Source organism: Microchirus variegatus, assembly GCF_963457635.1.
Source record: "Microchirus variegatus genome assembly, chromosome: 8".
Classification (NCBI taxonomy): Eukaryota; Metazoa; Chordata; class Actinopteri; order Pleuronectiformes; family Soleidae; genus Microchirus; species Microchirus variegatus.
The window spans coordinates 12,048,795-12,073,757 of NC_139809.1; the positions used below are offsets into that span (position 1 = coordinate 12,048,795).

The 24,963-nt window shown below is 41.2% G+C and overlaps 1 protein-coding gene across 1 annotated transcript in view; it reads right to left on the reverse strand.

The window, feature by feature from the left end:
- Positions 1–24,963, reverse strand: part of carmil2 (capping protein regulator and myosin 1 linker 2) — a gene marked incomplete at both ends in the record, with an annotated part of 35,726 nt that overhangs the window by 9,326 nt on the left and 1,437 nt on the right. The window contains 31 exons of the mRNA XM_083893766.1: positions 2,651–2,754; positions 5,400–5,941; positions 8,764–8,830; positions 8,937–9,017; positions 9,487–9,574; positions 10,745–10,920; positions 11,936–12,052; positions 13,276–13,404; positions 13,885–13,971; positions 14,496–14,589; positions 14,861–14,929; positions 16,033–16,205; positions 16,309–16,363; positions 16,498–16,594; positions 16,735–16,816; positions 16,958–17,027; positions 17,241–17,345; positions 18,178–18,254; positions 18,866–18,943; positions 20,190–20,299; positions 20,502–20,588; positions 20,868–20,962; positions 21,879–21,967; positions 22,086–22,161; positions 22,251–22,324; positions 23,467–23,537; positions 23,635–23,732; positions 23,809–23,930; positions 24,042–24,101; positions 24,264–24,314; positions 24,773–24,873. Of these exons, the coding sequence (XP_083749892.1) occupies positions 2,651–2,754; positions 5,400–5,941; positions 8,764–8,830; positions 8,937–9,017; positions 9,487–9,574; positions 10,745–10,920; positions 11,936–12,052; positions 13,276–13,404; positions 13,885–13,971; positions 14,496–14,589; positions 14,861–14,929; positions 16,033–16,205; positions 16,309–16,363; positions 16,498–16,594; positions 16,735–16,816; positions 16,958–17,027; positions 17,241–17,345; positions 18,178–18,254; positions 18,866–18,943; positions 20,190–20,299; positions 20,502–20,588; positions 20,868–20,962; positions 21,879–21,967; positions 22,086–22,161; positions 22,251–22,324; positions 23,467–23,537; positions 23,635–23,732; positions 23,809–23,930; positions 24,042–24,101; positions 24,264–24,314; positions 24,773–24,873 (3,325 nt within the window). The remainder of the gene's footprint in view (positions 1–2,650; positions 2,755–5,399; positions 5,942–8,763; positions 8,831–8,936; positions 9,018–9,486; positions 9,575–10,744; positions 10,921–11,935; positions 12,053–13,275; positions 13,405–13,884; positions 13,972–14,495; positions 14,590–14,860; positions 14,930–16,032; positions 16,206–16,308; positions 16,364–16,497; positions 16,595–16,734; positions 16,817–16,957; positions 17,028–17,240; positions 17,346–18,177; positions 18,255–18,865; positions 18,944–20,189; positions 20,300–20,501; positions 20,589–20,867; positions 20,963–21,878; positions 21,968–22,085; positions 22,162–22,250; positions 22,325–23,466; positions 23,538–23,634; positions 23,733–23,808; positions 23,931–24,041; positions 24,102–24,263; positions 24,315–24,772; positions 24,874–24,963) is intronic.

Here is a 24,963-nt window from a genome sequence, read left to right on the forward strand (position 1 = left end):
GGGGCTGACTGTGTCACCTGGGCATGTTATGGGTATTTTACATACAAACTACAAAATATTCTGTTGACTAACTGTTGACAACATTGTATGTGGCCATTAAAAGCCTGCATTTTGCAAATTACAAGGGTAATTTCAGATTTTTCAGATGAACAGATGCTGCTATCGGCTCATTGTGGAAGTGATTTTTTTTTCTTTCCGATCAGTACTGAGCATCGGGCTGGTGACTCTACTGCTTCTGCTTTATGGCTGGTGTAAAAACAAGATAGGTACATAAAAATATACAAAATGGATGCCGAGCACAGATACAATTCCCCCCTCATACTAAATCTGTTTCTCTGACATGTGGCTGCACGGATATGGCGAGAGTAATCTGAGCCTCCAAACTGTCATACTACACTGTGTTTAGAACCAGATCAACCTGCATAAATGACCATGAGAGATGTGACCTCTGCGTGCTGCCGGAGGGAGGTGTGTTTGTTCTGAAGCTGCAAGGAGGGGGGGGGGGGGATTCTGTCTGGATTCTGTTCTGATTTACAACATCGTCTGCATCAGCCGTGGCAGCAGCAGGGATGTTTATGGCTGTGCTTTTCCGTCATTTTAAAAAAAAATCTCTAATTACAATATGTGTCAGTCCTCTGATTAAATGCAGAGGAAGGCATTCATGTTTCATTATTGAGACAGTTTTGATGAAAAAACTGCTCACTCTCTAGCACCAAAGTCCATGGAGGAAAATCAGCATTTTCCGCTCGTGGGGGGAACACAGGAACTGTTCATCTACTGCTGCATTGTTTCACTAGTTTGTGTCACTTAGTTAAATCTAAATTAGATCCAGTAAAAGATCTCTTTTCTTTATAGACTTTGGTGCAGAGTGAGTGTTTTACAACGCACACAAACTTCAGTTTCCAGTCGACAAAGCAGCAAACATATTCTTAATATGTCATAGAATTAAGCGTCAGTTGAGCCTTTGTTAAGTGGCTATCGACAAGCTGGTGTTTTCAGTCGGAGAATCTCCGTATACGCGATCATCACGGTCTAAATCAGGGGTGTCAAACATACAGCCCGGGGGCCAAAACTGGCCCGCCAGAGGGTCCAATCCGGCCCACAGGATGAATTTGTTAAAATGCCAATGTCAAATACAATATTTTTCACTTCCAGATACCTGTGACTAAATGTCTGTGCCTTTATAGATCCAGTGTTGTGCGTACATGGTAAATTTAGGCATAATATTGTTGAAATTGCACGTATATTTCATGTTTTGTAAAAAGATACTTCATAAAGTTCTTGTTGTTCATAGGTTATTATGCTATTATTTTACTGGTCCGGCCCACTTGAGATCAAATTGTGCTGTGTGTGGCCCCTGAACAAAAATTAGTTTGACACCCCTGGTCTAAATACACTGCCGTTCAAAAGTTTGGGGTCACCTATACAATTTTTTGTGTGTTTTCCATTAAAAGTCACACTTTTATTCATCAAAAGAGTTGCAAAATGAATAGAAAATATAATCAATGTTTGTTGCACATTTTTCAGCTGTGCTAACATCATTGCACAAGGGTTTTCTAATCATGCAATAGCCTTCTAACGCGATTAGCAAACACAATGCACCGTTAGAACACTGGAGAGATGGTTGCTGGAAATGAGCCTCTATACACCTGTACATGTACATATTCCGTTAAAAAAACAGACGTTGCAGCAAGAATAGTCGTTTACCACATTAACAATGTATAGAGTGTATTTCTGATTCATTTAATGTTATATTCATTGAAAAAATAAGAACAATAATAATAATACTAATAATTCAAAAATAAGAACATTTCAGGACAAGTGACCCCAAACTTTTGAACGTTAGTGCACAAAACTGCTCAACCAGATCTCCTCTTGCACACCTGAAAGATAAAGACTCCCCTCATTCTGCAGCTGTTCAGTAAATCCTGACAGAAAATAATTCAGACAGGCGGGGTGTGTTGTGTGCACGTGAAGGGACACTGTACAAAAAAAACATCCATCATGCAGCATATGCATACAGCTACGGGGGGGGGGGGGGGGTACGGGGGGTGAAATCATAAAACAGGTTGATGATGTAACCGTACACACACTTATCGACACCGCTTTCTTGAAAATGCAGAACTGCTACTATCAGGGTCTCCTCCGTGCTGACTCACAATGACATCTACAGCCAATGACAGTCGAGTGGGGTCAACCACACACACACACGCACACAGTTAGCACATAACGTTGAAAGCATCAGATTGACCACACACAGTTCAGCAAAAAATTTGAATTTCCATGCCAAAGCGTGCAGGCCAGCAATGCCACAGGAAGCAAGTGTTATCTTTGCCCCATCCTGCAAAATCAGTTTGTGTTTCCGCTAATCTGAACATGAATCTAATCTTATCCCAAACCCTAACTCCAATTGGGGAAATAATCTCACCGAGCTCGGCTATTTGACACAGGTGAGTTGAGGGTAAAGGGATCTGGATTATCATGATAGTCAGACGCTCATTCTAAAATAATCTGTTATTAGTAGACATGTAAGATTTAATTTGCCTTGTGTGGATATTTGGGAATAATACGGGAAATGTGTGTGTGTGTGTGTGGGGGGGTGTGTGTGTGTGTGTGTGTGTGTGTGTGTGTGTGTGTTAATTAAACTTACAGTGCATAGTCTGGGAGGATTTTCTTGGTGAAGAACTCCTCTACTCCTTCATCCACTCGGCCCATCCCCTCGCTGGCCTCATTCTCTAATTTCGAGACTGGCTCCTGTAAGAAAAGAACACAGAGCACATGAACACGCACTCAAACTGTATTTACACCTGCTGCAGAGTGTGTGTGTCTGTGTGTGTGTGTTCTCTCAAGGAGAAGACAAATGCACACAAAACTGTATTTCCTGGAACTAAACATCCTTTATTTATAAATATATAGCCTTTTTTGGGGAGAAATTGGCAGTTATTAATGGTTTGCATATAAAACAAAGGCTATAACTACTTCATTATTGCGTCAATATTAATATAACTGCAACAACAGGCCATTGTCTTTTTGTCAATGTAGTAATTGTCTCTCCCTTTCAGCTTCTTTTTTTTTATCGTCCAATGAAGATAATGTGCCTCTCGCTTGCATTTTCTACCACCTCCATCACTGCCACCTGTCTCTATGTGCTACATGCCAGCATGGATGTTGGCACAGAGATTCTCTCTCTCTGTCACGTGCAAGTACACAAACACACAAACACACAAACACACACAGGTTTGCACTACTGTACTTCTAAAAGGTCATTGCATTAACTTCTGTTCATTTGCTCAGCTTGAATAAAGTGATATCCCTAACCTTAACCATAACCAGTGCATGCTCAACTCTGTCTTATATCCTTTTTTCAGCAATCTGATGAAATTATATATATTTTGTTTAACACACCTGAGCAAAAAAGTACTCGAAATCTGGGATTAAATTTGTAAAATCTGGAAATATGGCACAGTTAAAGTTCACTTAAAAAATGCAATAAAAAAAGGAATCGTAGCTTTGACTCAACAAAAGACAAAAAAAAGAACATTTTGTAATGCCTGAAGATGTGATCTATAAACACACACACCCCGCATGTCCATATAAGGAGTTGTGTGTTATTCCCACAGCAATTTACCAAAGGTAAAGTGAAATGTTTCCTCTTAACTTGACATAATGACCAGGTTTAATCCTGTTTGGCCACGACTCAGACCACGTTTTCAATTCTGTCCCCTTCTTTGATTGAGTACTTTATTATTTATGACAATCTGCAGTCTCACCAGTAGATGTCGCTAATTCTCACACGCTGGACTTTTAATGACAGCGTCATGCAGCACTTTGAGTCTATGCTGGGATGTGGTGTAAGGTTTCAGTCGTCTCCATGGAACCACACGCCTACCGTTGCCATTTTACACCGTTTCATCCTAATCTGTACTGTCAGCTTGTTTATTTATGTTCTCGTCCGAGCGACTTCTTCTCTGTTTGCATAATGGATGATTTTGATGAGGGTTTTTATTATTATTTTTACCCAGATGACAAAGGGAGTGTCAGTGTGACACCTGAAACAATCAACAGAGCAACAGGAGGAATATGTTTCGGTTGAAGAGCTGAAGAAGAAGGTGACGACTAATCCCAACAAAATACGATTATGGTTATACTTTCCGTCCATTTCTGTCATTCATATAAAAGTCTCATAAATCAGGCAAAGGAGTCAGTTTTACGATAACAACAACATCATTATGCAGCCTTTTAATCACAGAAAGTGGCCTCTGTCCCCACTACGTGATGTTTGTCGTTGGTTCACACGTTGCTCAATGCACAAATCAAATCTAACCCAGAGAGAGAGAGAGGCTGCAAGAGTCAAGGATGTGGATTGTGATGGTTTGTGAAAATCAGGATTATTTCTTCAAAAAAAAAAAGAGAAATCACACACACACTTGAGACACAATTTATACACACACAAGGTCACCATTGATGAAGATAAACCCTCCTGTTCCATTTACACAGCGACAGCCCAGGGAAAGAGACCCCCATTAATGTGAGAACATGAATAATTGAGTTTGAGAAAGCATTCCCAGGAGGACGAGAGAGGGAGAGGGGGAGAGGAGAGAGAATCAGAACTGGGAACAACCCAGGGAACACCACTCCCAAAATGTATGTGTGTGTTCTCTCTCTCTTCCTCCTCTTCCCCACACACACACACGCACACATAAAAAAAAAGAGAGAGGGAGAGTAAGAGAGCGAGGGAGAGAAAACAACTATATGGTGCAAGAGAGTGCAAAGAAAAAAATGGCCACCAATATTACCACATCATTAAAATGACACTAGACTCATCGAGACGATAGATAGATAGATAGATAGATAGATAGATAGATAGATAGATAGATAGATAGATAGATAGATAGATAGATAGATAGATAGATAGATAGATAGATAGATAGATAGATAGATAGATAGATAGATAGATAGATATGCTGCATTAACATAACAATCCTATAGTCGTAATGTCATTCGTTCCTCTCCTCTCCTTTTCTCTCCTCCTTTTTCCTGCTATCCTGTTGTTGTCCATTTTCACCATTTCCATTGTTTTCTCCTCAGGGATGTAGTCATGCAATTAGCTTCACACTCCATCTTCCCTTCCCTCCCTCTCTACTTTGCATTCGGCTTTCCATCCTTTACCGTGCCTCTGTTTTCACCTTTATACATATATCTCCGTAGTTATATATTTATATTCTGTAGAAGTGCACTGTGTATATGTATAAAGGTAAATGCTGTGTGATTTCTACATTGCAGCGATGTCTGGATATAAAAACAACACGATAATTACTGCATGCCGACTATAATACATGTATGTACGCATGAATGAATGAATGCATGAATGTACGGTCGGTGTCAAACATTGTTCTTACCTGAGGCCTGGAGGAGGGGGGCTGTGTATGTGTGCGTCGCGGCCGCGGTCGGGAGGCGGTGTAGTGCCTTAGAGTCTGTCCCTGGGTGGGTAGAGGCTCCATGGGAGAAGCGGGGGATCCAGATCTGGGGAGGGGGCCTGGGCTGGAGCCGTGGCAGCCAGGGAAGGGAGCCTCTCGTCTGGTGATGCCCCAGTGGCCGGCAGCTTCCTCCTCTGGTGCTCGAGCGGAGACGGAGCGCAGGAGGGGGAGACTGGGAGGAGGTATGAACGATGCTCTTCTTGCTCCCGATATTGCTGCTGCAGCATCCACCACTGCCTCCCCCTCCTCCCTCTGCTTCCTCCCCCTCCATCCTGGGGGGGAGGGGGCCGGGGAAGTGGCAGGAGGAGAAGGGGAGGGACTAGTGGCTGTGACTGACAGGGGGGTTGCTGTTGGCGGTCGAGGGAGGCCACATCTTCCGTCTCCTCCTCCTCCTCCTCCACCTTCCTCTCCAGCATCTCCTCCCCTCTCTCTGCTCTGCTGCTCCCAGTCTGCATCCAGGAGACCTGAGGAAGAAACAGCATAAAAATGAGAGGAAAAGCACAAAGAAGAATGATTAAAGAGAGGGGGAGAGGATACAGAGATGTATAGGAAGGAGTGTAAAGTGTTAATAAAGAAGGAGGAGGAGGAGAGATTGAGGGGGAGGAGAGACTTAGCGATGAAAGAGAGGGAGACAAGAAGGGCAGAGCACACAAGTGAGAGATAATCATTTAAGCACAGACTCGGAGGAGCAGATGGATGCTGCAGTCACACCGTCGTGAACACATGAACACAGCTACGGTATCACCCTGTCACACTGAGCCAACACTGTCATAAACACAAGACGGAGACGTCGGTGTCGCTGTCTCCTCACTGCTGTAAATATTTGTTGAGTTGGCTTTTTGTTATGATGAGAAATTACACCAATACGTGTTTTTTTTTTTTTTTATTGCCGATGCCCTCATCAGTCGCTCCTCCATCTTCTCCCCCCCGTCTCATCTCTCCCATGGTGAAAGTCACTGGTGTGAAAGTAAACAGGCCATGCTCCAATTAGCCAAAAGGAGCACCATGTCAGCCATGGCATGGCACGGCACGGCACGCATGAATGTATACTATGATAGTATGGTCTCTACTGTTGTACCTTAAATGAACCAAGGGTCTAAGAACCAAGGATGTCTCTTCATTTAAACATTATAAATCCACTTTTTTTGTGAATTTAAGCTTAAAGGTCAGGTGGGAGATAATTTTCTGGAGCACATTTAAAAAAAAAAATCCTCATCACAACCCCATTGTAAGCAATTAATTCATGTTTTATCACCAAAATGAAAAATGTCCGTGAGCTGTGGAGCAGAAAGGTCTGTAAAAACGCCATCCAATAATATTGAACGGCCCCAGACAAACTAATTGGATCGTGATGCATCAATCAAACTGCCATCTAAACCTCCCTCCCCCTCTATGCAAGCAGAAGACAACGCCAGAGATTATGCTAGCTATCCAACAAGACAGCTGCAGCAAAGTTATGGCAGAAAACGGGCCAACAACAGATGTCGGTCGCAAACGAAAGATGATTTTTTTTGGGGGGAAAGCAAGCAAGAAAAATGCTGATCCAAGACCAGAGTGAACATCGGTGCTGCGCTTGAACGGTGGCGACAACTGAAAGACCAGAGTATTTGTTGTTCTTCCATCATCACGTTGTCAATTGAACAAGTATCCAAAAGTACCCGAAAGTTAGCGATGCTACGCAGTGCTCGTGAATCTGTGTTCGTTGCCCGTTCTTGTGCTCCGGAGGCTTAGGCTAGCTTTACACGACAACGATCTGAACACAAACCGCAAAAGTGGCCGCTGCGTTCCCACTTTTTATTTTGCAATTAGACGAGCGTCTTTGGGCGGAAATCTGCATGCACACGGTGACGTAAAAGTGTGTGAAATTTGATGTAGTATGCATGCCAGGTGGCTAGGTGGCACTGTGAAACACTGCCATGCAACAACACCAGGAGCGCGCGCATGCGCTGAAACGTCCTTCTACTTCCCTCTAGTAACGCAAAGTAGCCCACAGTCGAAAACCAAAACATTGAAATGACTCCTGGATAGGTATCAGAGCAGCTAAGGCAACTGATGGATATAATCGGACATGTTTGTTGTTGTTTGGCTGTACTGCACATGGATCTGACGTCAACGCGTACGGGAGGATAGCCAGAGCACGCTTTTGCGTTTTTTAACTGCGACGGTGGAGCATTTTTAAGATTTTTTTTGCGTTTTTAAGCCCCAAAAATGCCGTCACTGTCTAAACGAAAGGCACATCTGATATTATATTTTGTCGGTTTCACTGGGAACGTTGTCGTGTAAAGCCAGTCTTAGCTTCGGGGCTTGGACAAAAGGGGGCTTGGACTTTTGAATTGAAAATGTAGCCTCTAACTGTTTCTCAAATGGTTTTTAATAAGATTTTATTTGTTCATACCTCATTTTCCCTTTTAGCAGGACTCACTCAGTATACTACTCTACTATGCTACATTACGGTCAGATAGAGGGTTGATCGGAGCTACTGCAACAATGGACCAACCTGACCGAATGTGCCAAACATAACATTCGTACAAAGACATGAGGAGAACTTGCAAACTCCACACAGAAAGGTCCCAGACTGGGAATCGAACCCAGCTCCCTCTTGCTGCGAGGCAACACCGCTAACTACTTAGCCACCATGCAACCCAACTGTCTGTGTTGCACCCCGTTAATAAAGAAGAAGACACGTGAAAAGTGACTCTAACTAACTAACAAAAGCAGCAGGTGCCTGTTCAGGTAAATGTTTATATAGTTGCTTTGGCTGGAGGCAGCTATGATGAAGTCGGCTTCTATGGACGTCTAAGGGAACCTACTTCTCACTTCAGTTATATTGTCATTAAACATTTAAATGAGGATGTCACTTTTGTAAATTACAGCTGTCACCACAGTCATTTTTAAATCAAAGTGAAACAAACCGTACACTGAACACGATACAACCATCTGTGATGTTAGAGGTAAAGAGTTAAATCCTCCCACACGCAGCCCACAGTGTTCGAGTGTCTTTGCTTTTCGGAACTCACGACTTTCACTGCGCTGTCGTCCTCACGTAACATACTGTTATGTAGTGGAAACGCGTGAAAAACATGTTTTGTCCATTCTTCTTTGTTGGTGTGTTGTAATCAAGTGGGATTGTGTGCACCAAATATACCAAAGAGTGTATTTTTGGAGGGAGAACAGTGAGAACAGTCATCCCACACATGCACAAGGAGTGATTTAAAGGGAATTCAGGTGGAGGAGGAGGTGTGTGTGTGTGAGAGAGACATTAGAGTAACACAGAGGAGAATCTTACTCTTAATCGAAGAGGCCGGCCTCAGGCTCTTGGAGTGGAAACTGTTTCTCCAAAACGCTGGGCTGTACTGGTGACGAACACAGTGAGAGTGAAATGGAAAGTTTAACACGTATGATTGTGTGAATAAGAGAGTAGAGTAGAGGAGGAAAGCGTGTGTGTGAGGTGAGCCTTACATCATCAGTTGGGAAGTCAGTGTCCTCCAGACGAAGCTCTGGGACTCGGAGTCTCTGATTGCCGTCTTTGATAAGACAATCCTGGACAAGAGAGAGACAAAGAAAGCATCGCCGGTAAAGGAGTGCATGAACATATTTACACGGCTACAGTGTCATTAATGTGTCCATTCTGATAGTTTAAGTAGAACACCTGCTGCATTATTAGAATGTTAGTTTAGTTCAGTATTTAAGGAGCAATTTTAATGAGTTTGATGTTCCTTAACCCATTACTTTCAATGGTCTGTGCTCAAAGGACGTATATGTTGAACTCCAGGAGAAACACATTCATTAAAAATGAAGGGAGCGCCCTTCACATTCTGTCTAAAGGTGTTATTGGAATTATCGACGGAGTCTTTATTCTGGTTTCCTGTTCTGAGATGACACTGATACTAGTTTTCCTCATGTGGTTGTGCAGCAGAAAGAAAACTTCATAACTGCTTCATGCAAATCCTACATTTTAACCCAACTCATCATTATCTGACATGAAATATATGACATAATAAAGATTTACCATTTTGTTCTGTGTCGTCGTCAGATCCTGTAGAACTTGTTGGATGAGGCTTTCGGCAAAAGACATGCTCAGTGTTTCTCTCAGTTCACTGGATGGATGGAAAAGAACAGAGGACAAACACATTGTGTGATAAAGAGCAAAGACAAATGATGTATTCAGTGTCAGTCAGTCATTTATTTACAGGAGAATATGATATTAAACAGAATAGTTGATCATATCTATGCATATGGCTGTGTTTTAAATCCACCCTATAACCCATTTACAACCCTATAGTCCAAAATGCATTTAGCGTATCTTTGCTTAGCTGATTTATTTATTAGCTTATTTTTTATTATAAAAAAGTGTTAAATTCTTTAAAAAAAAAAATAATTTTAGTTCACCGTATAAAGTAGCATTTTTCCTGTAAAATTCCTGTACAAATTTGTCTAAAAAAAATAATTGAATGTGTGAAAAGTTGGTAAAAAATGGCAAAAAAAAATAATAATTGGCCCACAAATCAGAAATGGCAGAAAATTTTACAAAATAAGGGGAATATGTAAAAATGGTACAAATGGCTCAATAGTGCCCCCAAAGGTGAAACCCGGTAGGACACATCAGAAATTAAGTTGCACCAAATTCCACGAAACCTGGTGAAAACGTGTCACAGCCCAAGACGAACAAAAAAGTCTAATGGGACCACGGCCTCAACTCAATAGGGAGTCCATTTTGAATTTGGCGCCCCCATCTTGCCGATTTGCACGTTTCATAAATGAATGAATTCGTCTTGGTGCACGATAATTGTACCAACATGAAAAAAAACCTGCACAAATTTGTAGTAGACACATCAAAGACGTAAATTTACCAAAAGGTCTCGCAGATTAAAAAGGGCGTGGCCACGGAAACATTCAGAATTTTTGCGAATTTTGAAATTTGAAATTTCATCCATTGACCGATCTGCTTGAAACTTCATATGTGACACAACAGACTGACCCTGAACACATCTAGGAACATGCACTTCACTAAACAGGAAGTCAGCCATTTTGAATTCAGTGAAGTAACAGGAAGTTCTTTGCCGTATATTGACCGATCTTCTCGAAACTTAATACGTGAGACAAGCACATTAAAAATTAGTCAAGGGCATAGTGGCTTCAAGGGCCGCACAATGCTGCTTGCATCTTTAATTAAATGTATTATTAACTCAGAGGGGGTGAACAGACAGAGCTCAGAGCCTCTGGTGGACGTGTCACATCATACAGTAGCTATGATGATGCGTCCTTACGTGAGTCTGTCGATGACCATCTTCCCCGTGTTCTCCAGCAGAGTGCTCGTCAGGAACGTGTTTGTCTGTCTGCTTCTTTTGGACACTCCCTCCGACAAACACTCGCACACACTGGACCGCTGGACCACACGTGGACAGACCGAGTCGGCCCACCTCATCAGGCCTTGAGCCATTTCCTGGAGAACACAGACAGTGACACCTGAGTGAGACAGCGACAACTCTGCAACGCGTTCTCCCTACGACCAAGCTGGAGCTGGAATCTATGTGGACTATTCACTGAGTAACATGAGATCTCCACTTAATAAGATATAGATAGAGATTTGTATGTTCTGGTAAATATTAAAACAGCTGCTCAATGGCTAATGATTATAAAGTATCTGCAAAATAAGCTGATTTGAATTATTAATCCTTACCAACAAAATGCATAATTTTTCATTTCTGGATATGTTTATGTGCTTATTTTCTTTATTTATTATTAAAGAGCAAACATTATACTGAGCATGGAATGCTAAATTTAGAATAGGTTCTGTGTTTATTTTGATGAATGAGGCCTCAGGTGATGGATCTGCTGCATCTGCTGCACACACACACACGCTCTCTTCATTTGTTGCAAGATACAGTGAGTTAACATTTAGCATTTTTATAAAGTAACCCTAACTCTCACGTCCCCCTTCCTTTCAAAGTGTGTAGGAAAAACCTGTGAAGCTTTCAATTGGCAACAAAACTCAACAAAAGGGATTGTGTCCATTGTGCACGACTGTAAAACACAAAATGGCAGCCTCTGTAGAGCTAATCTGATATTATAACATAAATATATATATATATATATATATATACATATATATATATATATATATACATATATATAAAAAGACTCACTCTGGGGGTAATGAAACTGATAGGAATGTAATTTAAATGTAAAAATATTAAAGCCTTTAAAGACTAGTGTATGAAAACTATGGATGCTTTCAGGAAACAGTAAAAAAGTACAACACCAAGTAATATAAAGGTCTGACGTTAGTGTAAACACAACAGTTTTTTAACCCTTTCTAGGTGATAATAAGTTAATTAAACATAATTATTGACAATGTATTGACACTGTTACTTCTAAACTCGGCTCTTTGTGATTCCAGCTCCTCTGTGATTTAAACCAGTGTGTGTACAGTACTGTAAATGAAGGCGAGTGTGTACCTGTAAGCTCTGAGAGAACTCATGAGTGAGAGCAGCAGCTGTGTCAGTGAGGACGGAGTTCACCAAGTCTCTGTCAGAGGCACAAGTCCTGCCTGCCTCATAAAGGGAGGGAAGCAACTGCGTAGGGGGGGATGACAGAAAAGTTAGTATTTAAACTTCCTGCACACATAATTTTGTCTCTACAGCCGAATGCAAAAAGCTATAAAGCTATTTTATCTTTACATATGTTGGAAATTATAATTCTCGGTGATGTCTGTCGTGAGCTTTCTAATACCCTGCTATAACTTAAAAACATTAGCCATTCCTCTCAACAACCATTGTTTCCCACACTGTATGTTGTTCTTAAAGTATTTATCGAGTTACAATGATATTTTTATTTCATTTATGTATCCTTTATTTAGTCAGGAAGGCCCCATTGAGATACAAGATCTCTTCTTCCAAGGAGTCCTGGTCAAGACAGCCGCATACATAGTTTATAGTTTAATTTATATAGCTAAAAGGAGGTCATTAAAAGAGAGCAAAAAAGAGAGACATAGTTAAGTAAAGTGCAGAAGTATACAGGCTATTTCAACAAGACCCTTATTCCAAAAACTTCTATGTGAAACAGCATGCTTCTTTGTGATTGTGTTATTCCTATCTGGACAGGAGTGGGTACTCCTGTGGCACTATCTATGCTCTTCCCGGGTCCTGATGTGGTGACAGGAGACCAGGGATTGGCTGGTGCACTGGTGGCTTGAGGCGTCATCGCGGAAGAAGAACAGAGGAGGGAGATTGTGGAGGCAACAATCTGGCAGAGATCTGTGTGATCACTGTAAATAGTGTTAATATCGCTGTAAATTACATTTGTGTGTTTAGTCACAGTACTGTAGGGGTGAATCGCCACTTTTGTTTTGAGCCCTGCTTTTCTCCTGTTTACCTGGCTAGGGAGGTAAAGGGATTAGTGTGTGAATTTGCTTTCTGGTTTGTTTGATAGGCTTTAGTCAGGTTCTGGTTGGTGGGGAATTTAGATTTTTTTTTTTTTTGTATTTTGGCCTGGATTCACCCTGCACTGAATTAGAATAAATTGATCACTGTTGATGCAAAATTTTCACTCTCTGTTCATGTTTTTGGCTCTCCCCTATTTTAATATTATGCTAACATGGTCGATTTTGAGGTCTGATCTTTCAGAATATTGTGGGTTTTTTTTACTGGGGGTTTTATCCAGTGTTTTTCCTGACCCTTGCTCATTCATATGAAAAGAACAACAACAAAAAACCAAGAATCTCTTTTAAAGATTGACATGGCACATCAGTCTTGGAATATAAGGTTATTATAGAAGTGGATGTCTGAGTGGCGTGCACCTTGAAGGACTCCCTGGCGTTGTGCAGCACCTCCTTCGCCGTGAGGACGTCGTCATGCACGTCCTGAATGCTGCTCTGGTTTAAACGCTGCAGACTGTCCTCCAGCTGTCGACACATACCCTGGACCAGCTGAAAGAGAGCAGCGACGACACAGAGGTGAAGACACAGCAGCTGGTACATGGAGCTCATCTCATATGATTACTTAATTGAGTGGGTATTTATTGTTAAAGGTCCAGTGTGTAATATTTAGGAGGATTTATTAGCCAAAATGGAATGTACTACCCCTAAGTATAATTGCTTTAAAATCAGTTATAAGCCTTTTATATAAGCTTAAGGCGAAGGCTTTGCTTTATAGAGGTAATCTTGTGCCACCAGCCTCCAAGTGGAGGGGAATTGGGCTTATGAATGTCAAGGGCGCCCCTGAGCAAGGTACCCAGGTGCAGATAAAGTGCTGCTGCACTCGGTTTATGTGTGGTCACTTCTGGTGTGTAAACCAGATGGGTTAATAAATATGTGTGTGCAAATAAAACTAATCCTATTTCACCATGTTTCTACAGCAAGACCAGATTATTAGCTGCTTATACGTTACCCTCCCGTTATCACTCGTACCTTTTCAGATTGTTGAGATCGAAACACTCGCTGCAGATCCAATCTGTCAAACTGTCTCTGGTTGTTTCTGTCCAAACACTGTTGAATCTGCTCACACACACACACACACACACAGGCACAGACATGCACTTATTCTTTAAAGAACATTCATTGACCAAAGCATTATTCGAAAACTTAACTATAACCTGTGATTGCAAATTCAAGTCAGAAAAAAGGTTCTGTAGACATGATGTCCCCTGACTAATAGTTTTTGTTGCACATGAGCTAACGGCAACAGTTTAACCCATATCCTTCACCACACTGACTTCAAGGTACTAAGTTAGAGAGAGGTCAGAGGTCAATTCAGAGAGAGAGAGGGAGCTTCAACAGACAGCAAATGCAATAAATGTGTCAACATCAGCGTCTGTGTCATCTGGTCACGCACGACCTGACGACAGGAGCTCAAGACAAAGAGCTCAACATCAGCTTATTTCCCCTGACCTTTCAAAGCAAAGACACATTCTCACACAGACAGAGATGGCAGGCGGAGGGAAAACAAGACGTGAGGCATGGAAAAAAAAAAAACAGTGTACGTACAGTGCATAATATTGCTCATTACACACGCTGCTGACCTTGTGCAGGGCCTCTTTTGTTCTGTCAGGGTTGCCGCGGTAACTCTGTGAGATGTCAGCCAGGGGGAGAGACACCTGCTGCAGAGTGAAGTTCCTGCACGGCGTGGAAAACCCACCGTCAAAAAATGGACAACACAACTTAGCGATAAACACTTGGATAATAATAAAAAAAAAGAAAACAATTACAGACAAGTAATAAAGAGAGCTATTATTTCACTATGTGTGCATTTGTTACCTTTACCCTTTAAGTTGTCAAGACCATTAGACTTCATGGAGACCAAAACCTGGTCCTAATGAGGCAGCACTGGTTAAGTTTAGAGCTAACATTTTAATTGTGGTTATAGGTTAAGGTAAGAGAGTGTTACCTTTCCAAGGCATCAGCCACATCCTGGTATCCCCTGGCAGTGATGTTGTTTCTGTCCCATGTTAGAGTCCTTAAAAAGAGAGGTAGGTAAGTAGGTAAGTAGGTAGGTAGATAGGTAGATAGCTAAGTAGTTAGGTAGTTAGTTGGTTAGGTAGGTAGGTAGATAGCTAAGTAGTTAGGTAGGTAGTTAGTTAGTTAGTTAGTTAGTTAGGTAGGTAGGTAGGTAGGTAGGTAGGTAGGTAGGTAGGTAGGTAGGTAAGTAGTTAGGTAGTTAGTTGGTTAGGTAGTTAGGTAGTTAGTTGGTTAGGTAGGTAGGTAGGTAGGTAGGTAGATAGCTAAGTAGTTAGGTAGGTAGGTAGTTAGTTAGTTAGTTAGGTAGGTAGGTAGGTAGGTAGGTAGGTAGGTAGGTAGGTAGGTAGGTAGGTAGGTAGGTAGGTAGGTAGATAGCTAAGTAGTTAGTTAGTTAGTTAGTTAGTTAGTTAGTTAGTTAGTTAGTTAGTTAGTTAGGTAGGTAGTTAGTTAGGTAGGTAGGTAGGTAGGTTGGTAGGTAGGTAGGTAGGTAGGAAGGAAGGTAGGTAGCTAGGTAAGTAAGTAGGTAGGCAGCTAGGCAGTAAGGTAAGTAGGTAGGTGGGTAGGTAAGTAGCTAGCTAAGTAGTTATGTAGGTTGGTGGGTAGTTAGGTAAGTATGTGGGCAGCTAGGTAAGTAAGTAGGTAGGTAGGTAGGTAGAAAGGAAGGTAAGTAGGTAAGTAGCCCGGTAGTTGGCTAGGTAGGTAGGTAGGTGGGTAGATAGGTAGCTATGTAAGTAAGTAGGTAACCAAGCTAGGTACTTATGTAAGTAGGTAGGTAAGAAGAAAGGTAGGTGGGTAAGTAGCTTGGTCGGTAGGTATAAGTATAGTATAGGTGGCACAGACACTCTAACACAAGGCACATTTCAAATAATGTAATACTGACATCTAGTGGCAAACAGTGGATCTACAGTTCATGATAGAAATAATGGTTGGAACAAACATGTTTTAACATAATGCTGATTTGGAACAATTTGCATGATGATTCAATCTTCTCTTCTTCTTGTGTGTGTGTGTGTGTGTGTGTGTGTGTGTGTGTGTGTGTGTGTGTGTGTGTGTGTGTGTGTGTGTGTGTGTTTGTGTGTGTGTGTGTGTGTGTTCGTTCACCTCAGCCTGGTGTTATTCATCAGGGCTTTAGCCACCATTTTGGCTCCCGTGTCTCCGATGTGGTTCCCGCTGATATCGAGTTCAGCCAGAGCAGCGTGGCCTCCCAGAGCACTCAGCAGAATGTGAATCCCCGTCTTCAGCTTGGAGTCGCACACTGACAGATACTGCAGGGACTGCACAACCACATTCAGCTGAGCACACACACACACACTGACACGTATACACACTAGTGTAGGGAAGGAGATCATTCAAGAAATGGAAGGAGTTGTTACTCACACACTCTTCATCCTGAATGAGCTGAGCGATACGGTGAAGAACATCAGTGAGAGCTCTGGGAGAAAAACAAGAAAACAAAATATAGGAGAAGACAAGACAGGACCAGAAGATGAACAGAGGAAACTTGGTCTCTGAGTCGTAACATGAGATAGATTTTCTATTGTAACAACAGTTTCATGTTGTCCACACCTGGACTTCATGGCAAAGTTTCTCCCCAGCGCGAGACGTTTGAGAGAATGACACTGACCGAGAGATAGAACCAGAGTCACCATGTCGTTCTCAAAACCTACACAACAGCGAGGAGAAGTGAGAGAAAGAAAGCAACAGTTGTTTAATGAAAATAATGACTTTTCACAGCACATTTGTATATCGTTCTAATCGTTTTAGACTTGATAAATGATAATGAGAGAGTGCATGTGTGCGTACCATTGTCAGAGATATCCAGGCTTTCAATAGCTGTAGCTTCAGAGATGTGCTCCTGTATCACCTGGGCTCCTGCTGAACGTAACTACACACACACACGCACACATATACCTTAGCGAGGACACCTCATAGACATAATGCATTCTCTAACACTAACCTAAACCCAATTCTAACCCTATATTCTGCTGAAATGTCAAGACAAATGTGTGTGTGTGTGTGTGTGTACCTCACAACTGCTCAGGTCCAGCTCCAGCTCTAACAGACGAGTGTTGGTCGCCAGTCCCTGCAGTAATAACCTGAAAAAAAAGAAAAAAAGAATCAGTTTAAACTTCAACTTCTCTGACCACAGACTCACCGATGAGTATTATATGCTGACGTTGTTGAGGTTATTCTAACAAAGGTGAGTTGTACAGTTTATGTCGATGAATAGTTATAGCTCTTGTATATGCCTTTAAGTTAAGAAGGAAGTAAAGAAATGAATAACTAACACTGATGTGAAATCAATGTACCTGAGAGCTTGTGGAGGCAGTTTAGTCTCAGAAAGGCTGACATATTTCAGCTCACAGCTCTGACTGAAGAACTCTCCGATACTTCTGGTCACGTGCCGCATCTTTCTGCGCAGACACACACACAGACACACACACACACACATTTCATTTCAAGAGTCGTGTCAGATCCAATACACTTGAAAGAGAACGGTGTAGTGAGGGATATTCAGCTGCAACTTCATCAATAAATGTTGCTAAATTGTATACATTGCACCTTTAACATTAAGTGTGGTTCTTAAACACAAGGAAAAACAGTTTTTTAACCAGTTAAAGGTGGCCGTAGAAATCCTCTTAATATGTCACAGACTCAGGAATAATATTCGTATAACATACTGAACTCACCAACAACAACAGAGCAGCCAAAATATTCGCATTAAAAATAATCTTTTGCAGACCGAAAATCATGTGGCGGCACCTACCGCCTTCTACCAATCATTGCAGTCAGTGGAGTCTCAGCTGCCGAGCAACCACGGGTTGCCAGTTACGTCTGAGCTACACTGGCGGAGAAAACGAAACCGAAAAGACTTCGGGATTTTGAATTCGCATGCAATAACAGTACAGTTTTTGGCCACATTCTTACATATGGCGTCTTTAACGAAAGGCTTGCCTAATTGAATGAGTTACTTTTGGTATCACAAGAACCTTAAGTGCTCACTCTTCAGCACCAAAATCCATATAAAAAATCTGTGAAAATGTCTTCCACAGTTGACTACTGCCTAGTTTGATAAGTTTCTGTCACTTTGGTCACTCAAAAACATAAGGATTTCACACACCAAAGGTCCAAAATAAAACATAATGTGAGACACAAGTCTATTAGTGAAACAATAATGATCTCCGCGGACCTCAGTGAGACCGGGAGAGTTTCAAGTTGAAGTGTTAATAATCAAAAAGTGACGACCTATGGCTGAAAGGATTCCTCGCCAGGTTCAGATGCTGCAGTTTGCCACAACAGCCAGACGACAGGGACACAAATAACTGTGAGAGGGAAAAGAGTCACAAGTGAGGGATTGTAACAAGAAAAACATAAATCACTTTTTGTCAAAAAAAAATAATGAATAATATAGGCTTTATGTGCTGCAACATAAAACAACCTATAAAGTTCTTTCAATTAAAAATCGACAAAATAAAAGACTGATCAAACTCCAGAGCTGGTCTTGAACCTGTTTTACAAGCAAATGCAGCATAATGTATGAATTATTCTTATTGTTATTCATTATTATTAATCATTAATTAATCATTATGGATGGATCAGGGAAGTCTGAACTATAGTGTAATTACTGTGTGAAGCCCTAACTGTGAGGTTTCATATCTGAACAATGCAAACACAGCATTATTTATTTTGAATGAGGCATCACATCATCATTTTTTTTGATAGTATAGTGGAGAGAGACAGGAAACAGTAGGGAAAGAGAGATGGGGAATGACACGCAGGAAAGACCGCCTGCTGGCTGACTGTATACCAGAGGGTTTATTTCTGCAGCACAAGCAAAACAGTTGGTTGGTTGTCGGTATCAACATGAAAATGAGACAACCAGCCTTAGCAGGAAGGAGTGGATAGTTTCACATAAACGTCCTCAGTCACTCACTGTGTCCAGTGGGCAGTTGGTATCACTGAGGTCCAGGTGAGACAGAGAGTTAGTACTGGTCAAGAACCTGAAGAGGAACTGAAGAAGACAACACACATGCACATGACTGTGTGCCACAAAAACATTAAGTTTTACAGTACATGGTACAGTATGCATCTAGACCAGGGGTGTCAAACTCGTCTTCACTGAGGGCCACATCAGCATAATGGTTACCCTCAAAGCGCCAGATGTAACTGTCATACAGAATAAATGTAACCAAATGTAAAATAAAGGTAACTACTCCGTAACATATCGCAAAATAACTTTCTGTATTTTTTACTTATTCAGGTTACAAATATGATGCATTATAGATGTAACCTGGTCCGCGATGGTGTTTCTTGACAAACACATTCTACTGCGATCACAGTCTCAATCTCAATTTCACTCGTCGTATGATACATATATAATGTATACATACAATACACTGCCATCTAGTGGCGGAATGCCGTCACTTTACAGGTAACGCAATCGCCGTGCATTATGGGAAATGTAGTTTATGTTCAACGTATGCCATGAAGCAGCATAGACCTATTTGCACACAGATTTTTAAGACCAATTAATCACTCGTGGGCCACATAAATGACGTGGCGGGCCACATCTGGCCCCCGGGCCTTGAGTTTGACACATGTGATCTAGACTTAATACATTTGTAAAATACCATTGAGTGAAAAAAGGGAAGTTCTCATTGGTATTCTTGTTCATAAAAACATAATTCCAAAAGGTTTTATTTTCATTTATGTGTGTGTCATACATCCAGTCTTGTGGAGTATGTTAATGGATCCCAACCCTCATTGATATAATTAATTATCTAATCTTTACCCTAACCTTAAGCATCGCTAAAGGCCTAACCTAACTTGCCAAACATATACCTTCTAAGTAACAATTCTAGCCCCAACCCTAAAACCAAGCCTTAACCAACCCTAACCCTAATCCCCTTTAAAGGGCAACAGAACATAAGGAACAGCCAAAATCTCCTCACTCCCTTAGGTTTATACGTTTTTTTTTTTGGTCCTCACAAAGATACAATACATACAAGAACACACACAAATACACAGACTCTGGTCACTTACTCTAACTTTTAACCACTTTTAACTACTACTGTCTAAACTCTAACCATAAGTTAACCTGAGTCTCATCCTCAACATACAACATGTCTTCCCACATCACGGGGACTTGGGATTTTGTCCCCATAAGGAAGAAGAAAAAGTCCCTAAATCCCCATATTTTGGTCCCCACAATACACACACACACACACACGCGCACACACACACAGAGCAGAACATACCGTGGCCTCCTCACTGACCAGGCAGCTGGAGTTACCAGACAGATCGAGGTGAGTCAGAGAAGCTGAGAAGAGTTGAGTGGAGCAAAGAGTCTGACTCAGAACGCCCAGACCTGGACACACAGGTGTTAAAAACATCCATGAGTAACTTTGTAAAGTAATGGTTATAATACAATTTAGTTTGAAATGATATTAATTGCTGCAGGTGACAGATCGCCCAGGTCTCTGAGGGTGAGAATGAGCGAAAAAAAAAAAAAATTCCATGATTTCTATATTGAGGCGAAAAGCCAGATGACATCACGTGTGCATGTGTACCTCTTGAAGTCATTGACACGCGGGAGAGCGAGAGGTGTTTGAGTCCTTCACTGAGATTCCCCAACTCCTGACTGAGAGCTATCACTCCTGAGAACAGAAGCACAAACACACATACGCACTCTTACCACTGAAATCCAATTGATCCAACTTTTTTGCACATAATCAAACATTAGAGATGTTGTTTGTGGGTCAATTTAGAGTGTCCAATTAACAGTGAGCCATGGGGAGTGGATACATTGCTCAGGTTAACCCCAGCTCTTGACCTGATGGGGACTCAAATCCACTTACAAGCCCAGATCTCCTCCGCTCAACCAGACTGCCCACATCTCTATGGACTCACCCATATTACGATTATGTAAATCTCACCTTTGTCTTCGATCGCATTGCCCGAGAGACTGATGCGACGCAGCGTAGAGGAGGCGTGCTCTCGCAACGCAGCGGCCATTTTCACAGCGAAATCCCTGCAGCGGATTAGAGAGGTTACTTCTCCATAGGGATGTGAATGTTTTGGCGGCTCACGATTCGATTCCGATTCTTAGGCTCACGATTCGATTCCAAAATCGATTCTCGATTCAAACGATTCGATTAATACGATTCTCGATACAATGCATATGTGTTAAGGCAAATTATGGCATCAAAACAACACAGTTTATATAAGATAATGTGATAATGTGTCACAGAGACTCAGGAATAATGTTCATATAACAAACTGAACTCACCACCAACAACAGTACAGACAAAATATTCACATTAAAAAAATATTTTGCATGTTTACATTTTGAAATCATGTTTTGGCGTCATGTGGCGCCACCTACCGCCGTCTACCAATCATTGCAGTCAGTAGAGTCTCAGCTGCTGAGCAACCACGGGTTGCCAGTTACGACTGAGCTACAATAGCGGAGAAAACCAAACCTAAAAGACGGTATTCTGTATTTTGAATTTGAGTGTAGTAACCGTGTTTGGCCACATTCTTACATATGGCCCCTTTAAGACAAAAGTTAACATTTATTTATACAAAACAAATAAAAACTTACTTACTGTACAATAAAAACAACTTGCATAAATAAAAGCTTAGCGAGCTGCCTTTTTCTCCCAGAAGTTACAAAAATAAACTGTACACAAATAAAACAAACTGGTGTTTTTTTTTCAAAATAGAAACTTTAAAAAATATATATATATTTTTTTTTTTTCAAAAATCGATTTTTGAAATTAATGAATTGTGGATGATTAGAATCGCGATTCATATGTGAATTGATTTTTTCCCCCCGCCCTACTTCTCCATATTAGACTATTAAATTATACTCATTATTTACATTTATTCCCAAGAGAAATCGAATTTAAAATCACATTAAAACACCACAAACTGTATAAACTCACACTTTGAGTCCACTGGCCTCCAGTGAGAGCTCCTCCAGACTGGGAGACTTGGACAACAGGAAGGTCAACTGTTCCTGGACATCTGTCGACTGACGGGGACAAAGAGAAGTTATAAAGTGAACCGTATAACGTGTCAGTGATGGTAATTCTTCACTGACACTTTGAATAAAACAAGAATAAAACAGTGACAACGCGTGGAAACTTTACCAGTTTGAATTCTCTGCTGTGGATCTTGGTGAACCACTGGTTGAAGGACAGAGCTGCTACAGATAAGGCCAAGTCGCTGAGGAAAGAGTACAAATAAAAGTATATATATGTACTGTATATAAAAGTATGTGACTGACTGAGGTGAGTGAATCACTGGAATCTCACCTGTTCTCCAAGTGGCTGAAGTCACAGAGGTTGAAGTGTCTACAATTGTGGATGTAGTAGATGTTGTCAACATCCTGCCAAACACAGTCAGTGCACCAGCGCCAACATTCAAATCACGTCAAGTGGCTTTAAAAAGGTCCAATAATGCAGCAATGAGCCTCACATCATATCAGGAAACAAATAAGATAAGATCATGTTTTTCTTTTTTCTTTTTTTGTGTAATATAATATCTCAAATGCCTACATCAGCACCGATTGACTGTAATTGTGGGGTTAAATGAATGTTTATTGTGTATGTTTATTACTTACTTATTAATTTATGAGTCCATATCCTGAATTATGTTGTATTTTCTTATAAAGTGTCTAATCTAATCTGATAAGGTCTTTGTTATTCTGACAATAAGGACATTTATGACATTTGTAAAGGAAAAAACACACACAAAAAAGACAAAGTCAGAGGAGAAAAGAGAGATTTAAAGGTGTCATATGTAAGAATGTGGCCAAAAACGGTTACTACGTTCAAATTCAAAATACCGAGGTCTTTTAGGTTTCGTTTTTTCTGACGTGTAACTGGAATCCGTGGTTGCTCGGCAGCTGAGACTCTACTGACTGCAATGATTGGTAGACGGCGGTAGGTGGCGCCACATGCCAAAACATGATTTCAAAACATAAACATGATTTGCAGTCTGCAAAAGATTTTTTTTTAAAGCAAATATTTTGTCTGTACTGTTGTTGTTGGTGAGTTCAGTTTGTTATATGAACATTATTCCTGAGTCTCTGTGACATATTAGGAGGATTTTATGACCAGTTGCTTTAGATTTATTACATAATGCACCTTTAAACACAGTGAGAGCTGATGCAACAGGCTGCCACAAGGAGGCGCTATCATAGGAAACCATGCAAATAAATAGTCAAGTAGTAAAGAGTGATGTCACACTCCTGTATGTGTTGATGCAGCTGCGTTTAAGGACCCTTTGGTTATCATATTATATATAAATACTGTATATTATGTTCAAATGGTAATGTATTATTATTTCAGATGTTACACTTTATTTTTGATTATGTTTGATCTTACGGTTGCTCTTTGACTGGGAAGAAATACATTTTTACAATGTGTATGTTCACAGGTTTTAAAGTATCTGTTAAAGCTTCCAGCAAAAAGGAAACCCTGCAGATTTACTTCCAAAGAACAGTAGTTGTTTCTGTTAGTGACTTACCCACTGAATCTCCTCTCTAAATGACATCTCATTGAAATCACACAGAGCGGCGTAGGTGTCAGAGAATCCTCCTGGAGAACACACACACACACACACAAACACTGTGAACACATGGATTTCCTTTCAAAGTAAAAGCACAAACAAACAAATACATGAAAGTATATTTACCACAGGGTCCAGGTCGACTGTTCAGCTGCTCCTCGATCACAGCAGCCAGCGTGTTGAGTCTCTGCTGCAGGTCTGCAGGGATCGTCTTTAACAGCTTCCTGTAGGAATGAAGGACAGTTCGTTTATCTGTGTGTGTGTGTGTGTGTGTGTTCAGTTTAGAGGAGTAAGACTCACCCCGGAGATGAATCAGGGAAGATCCACTTGAGCGAGGCGGTCATGTGACTGACCATGGCCTCAAGATCCTTGACATGCAGCACGCTGAAAGACAACGTCTGCCGGTCTGTCTTCAACACAATCTGCAACACACACACAGACACACACACACACACACACACGCATGGGTTACATTCTGTTCATTACAAAAAAACCAAAACAAGTTTATTCATATTGCGTTATTTGTTTTTAACCTGTGTTAAGCTGTGGATTTCGATGGAGCAGATCTCCAGGTAGCTGAACGTGCTCTCCACCTGTAAACATGGACACTGCTAAGTTAGTATGAGTGTGGACTAGTTGTAACCTTTACGGTTAAAAGTAACACAACTTAAAACATACTGTAAACTATCTCTAACATATCTTATATACTGTATATATATATATAATTAGTGTGAGGAATGGACTTGGGTGTTTACCCTGACAGGTTGCTTGTTTGCGACCAGGTAACCTCTCCACAGACTCAGCACCTGGTGACAGAGAGACGTAACAACGGTGAGAGACTTACATCAAAAACGCTATTCACTACCAGGGTGGTTATGTCTTATAGACCATGGTCAAGTGGAAGGGAACTGGGCTTGTCACGAGAGGGTCAACAGGTCAAATCCAAGGCCCTGCCCCCTGAGAAAGTTACCTTTCTGATGTCTAAAGTTGTATTTTCAATATTTAAGTGCATTTAACAACAAACTGACTGTTCATACATAAAGTATGATTAATTGATGTTTAAAGACTTCAACTTGAGAACTTTTTAATAGAGTAATTTGCTTATAAAGTGGTATAAAGTGTGGTTCTCCAGTGCTCCATACACCAAGACATCATAACACAGGTTTAACATGAAGTCGCTGCTTCACCCACAGTTATACTTTATACTTCATTCAGCATAAAAACCTCTCAACATATCACTATTTCTTCATTGTGTCCGACTCACCACAAACGTGCTAGCGGACCTGCCACACGGCTGACTGTGGTTCAGGACGACGGGCGTCACCAGGCAAACTCTGTGAGGCTTCAGCAGCTCTGAGATCTGATCTGCACACAGGAGAGCGCAGAGATTCAAGGAGACATCACACACACACACACACACACACACACACACACACACACACACACACACACACA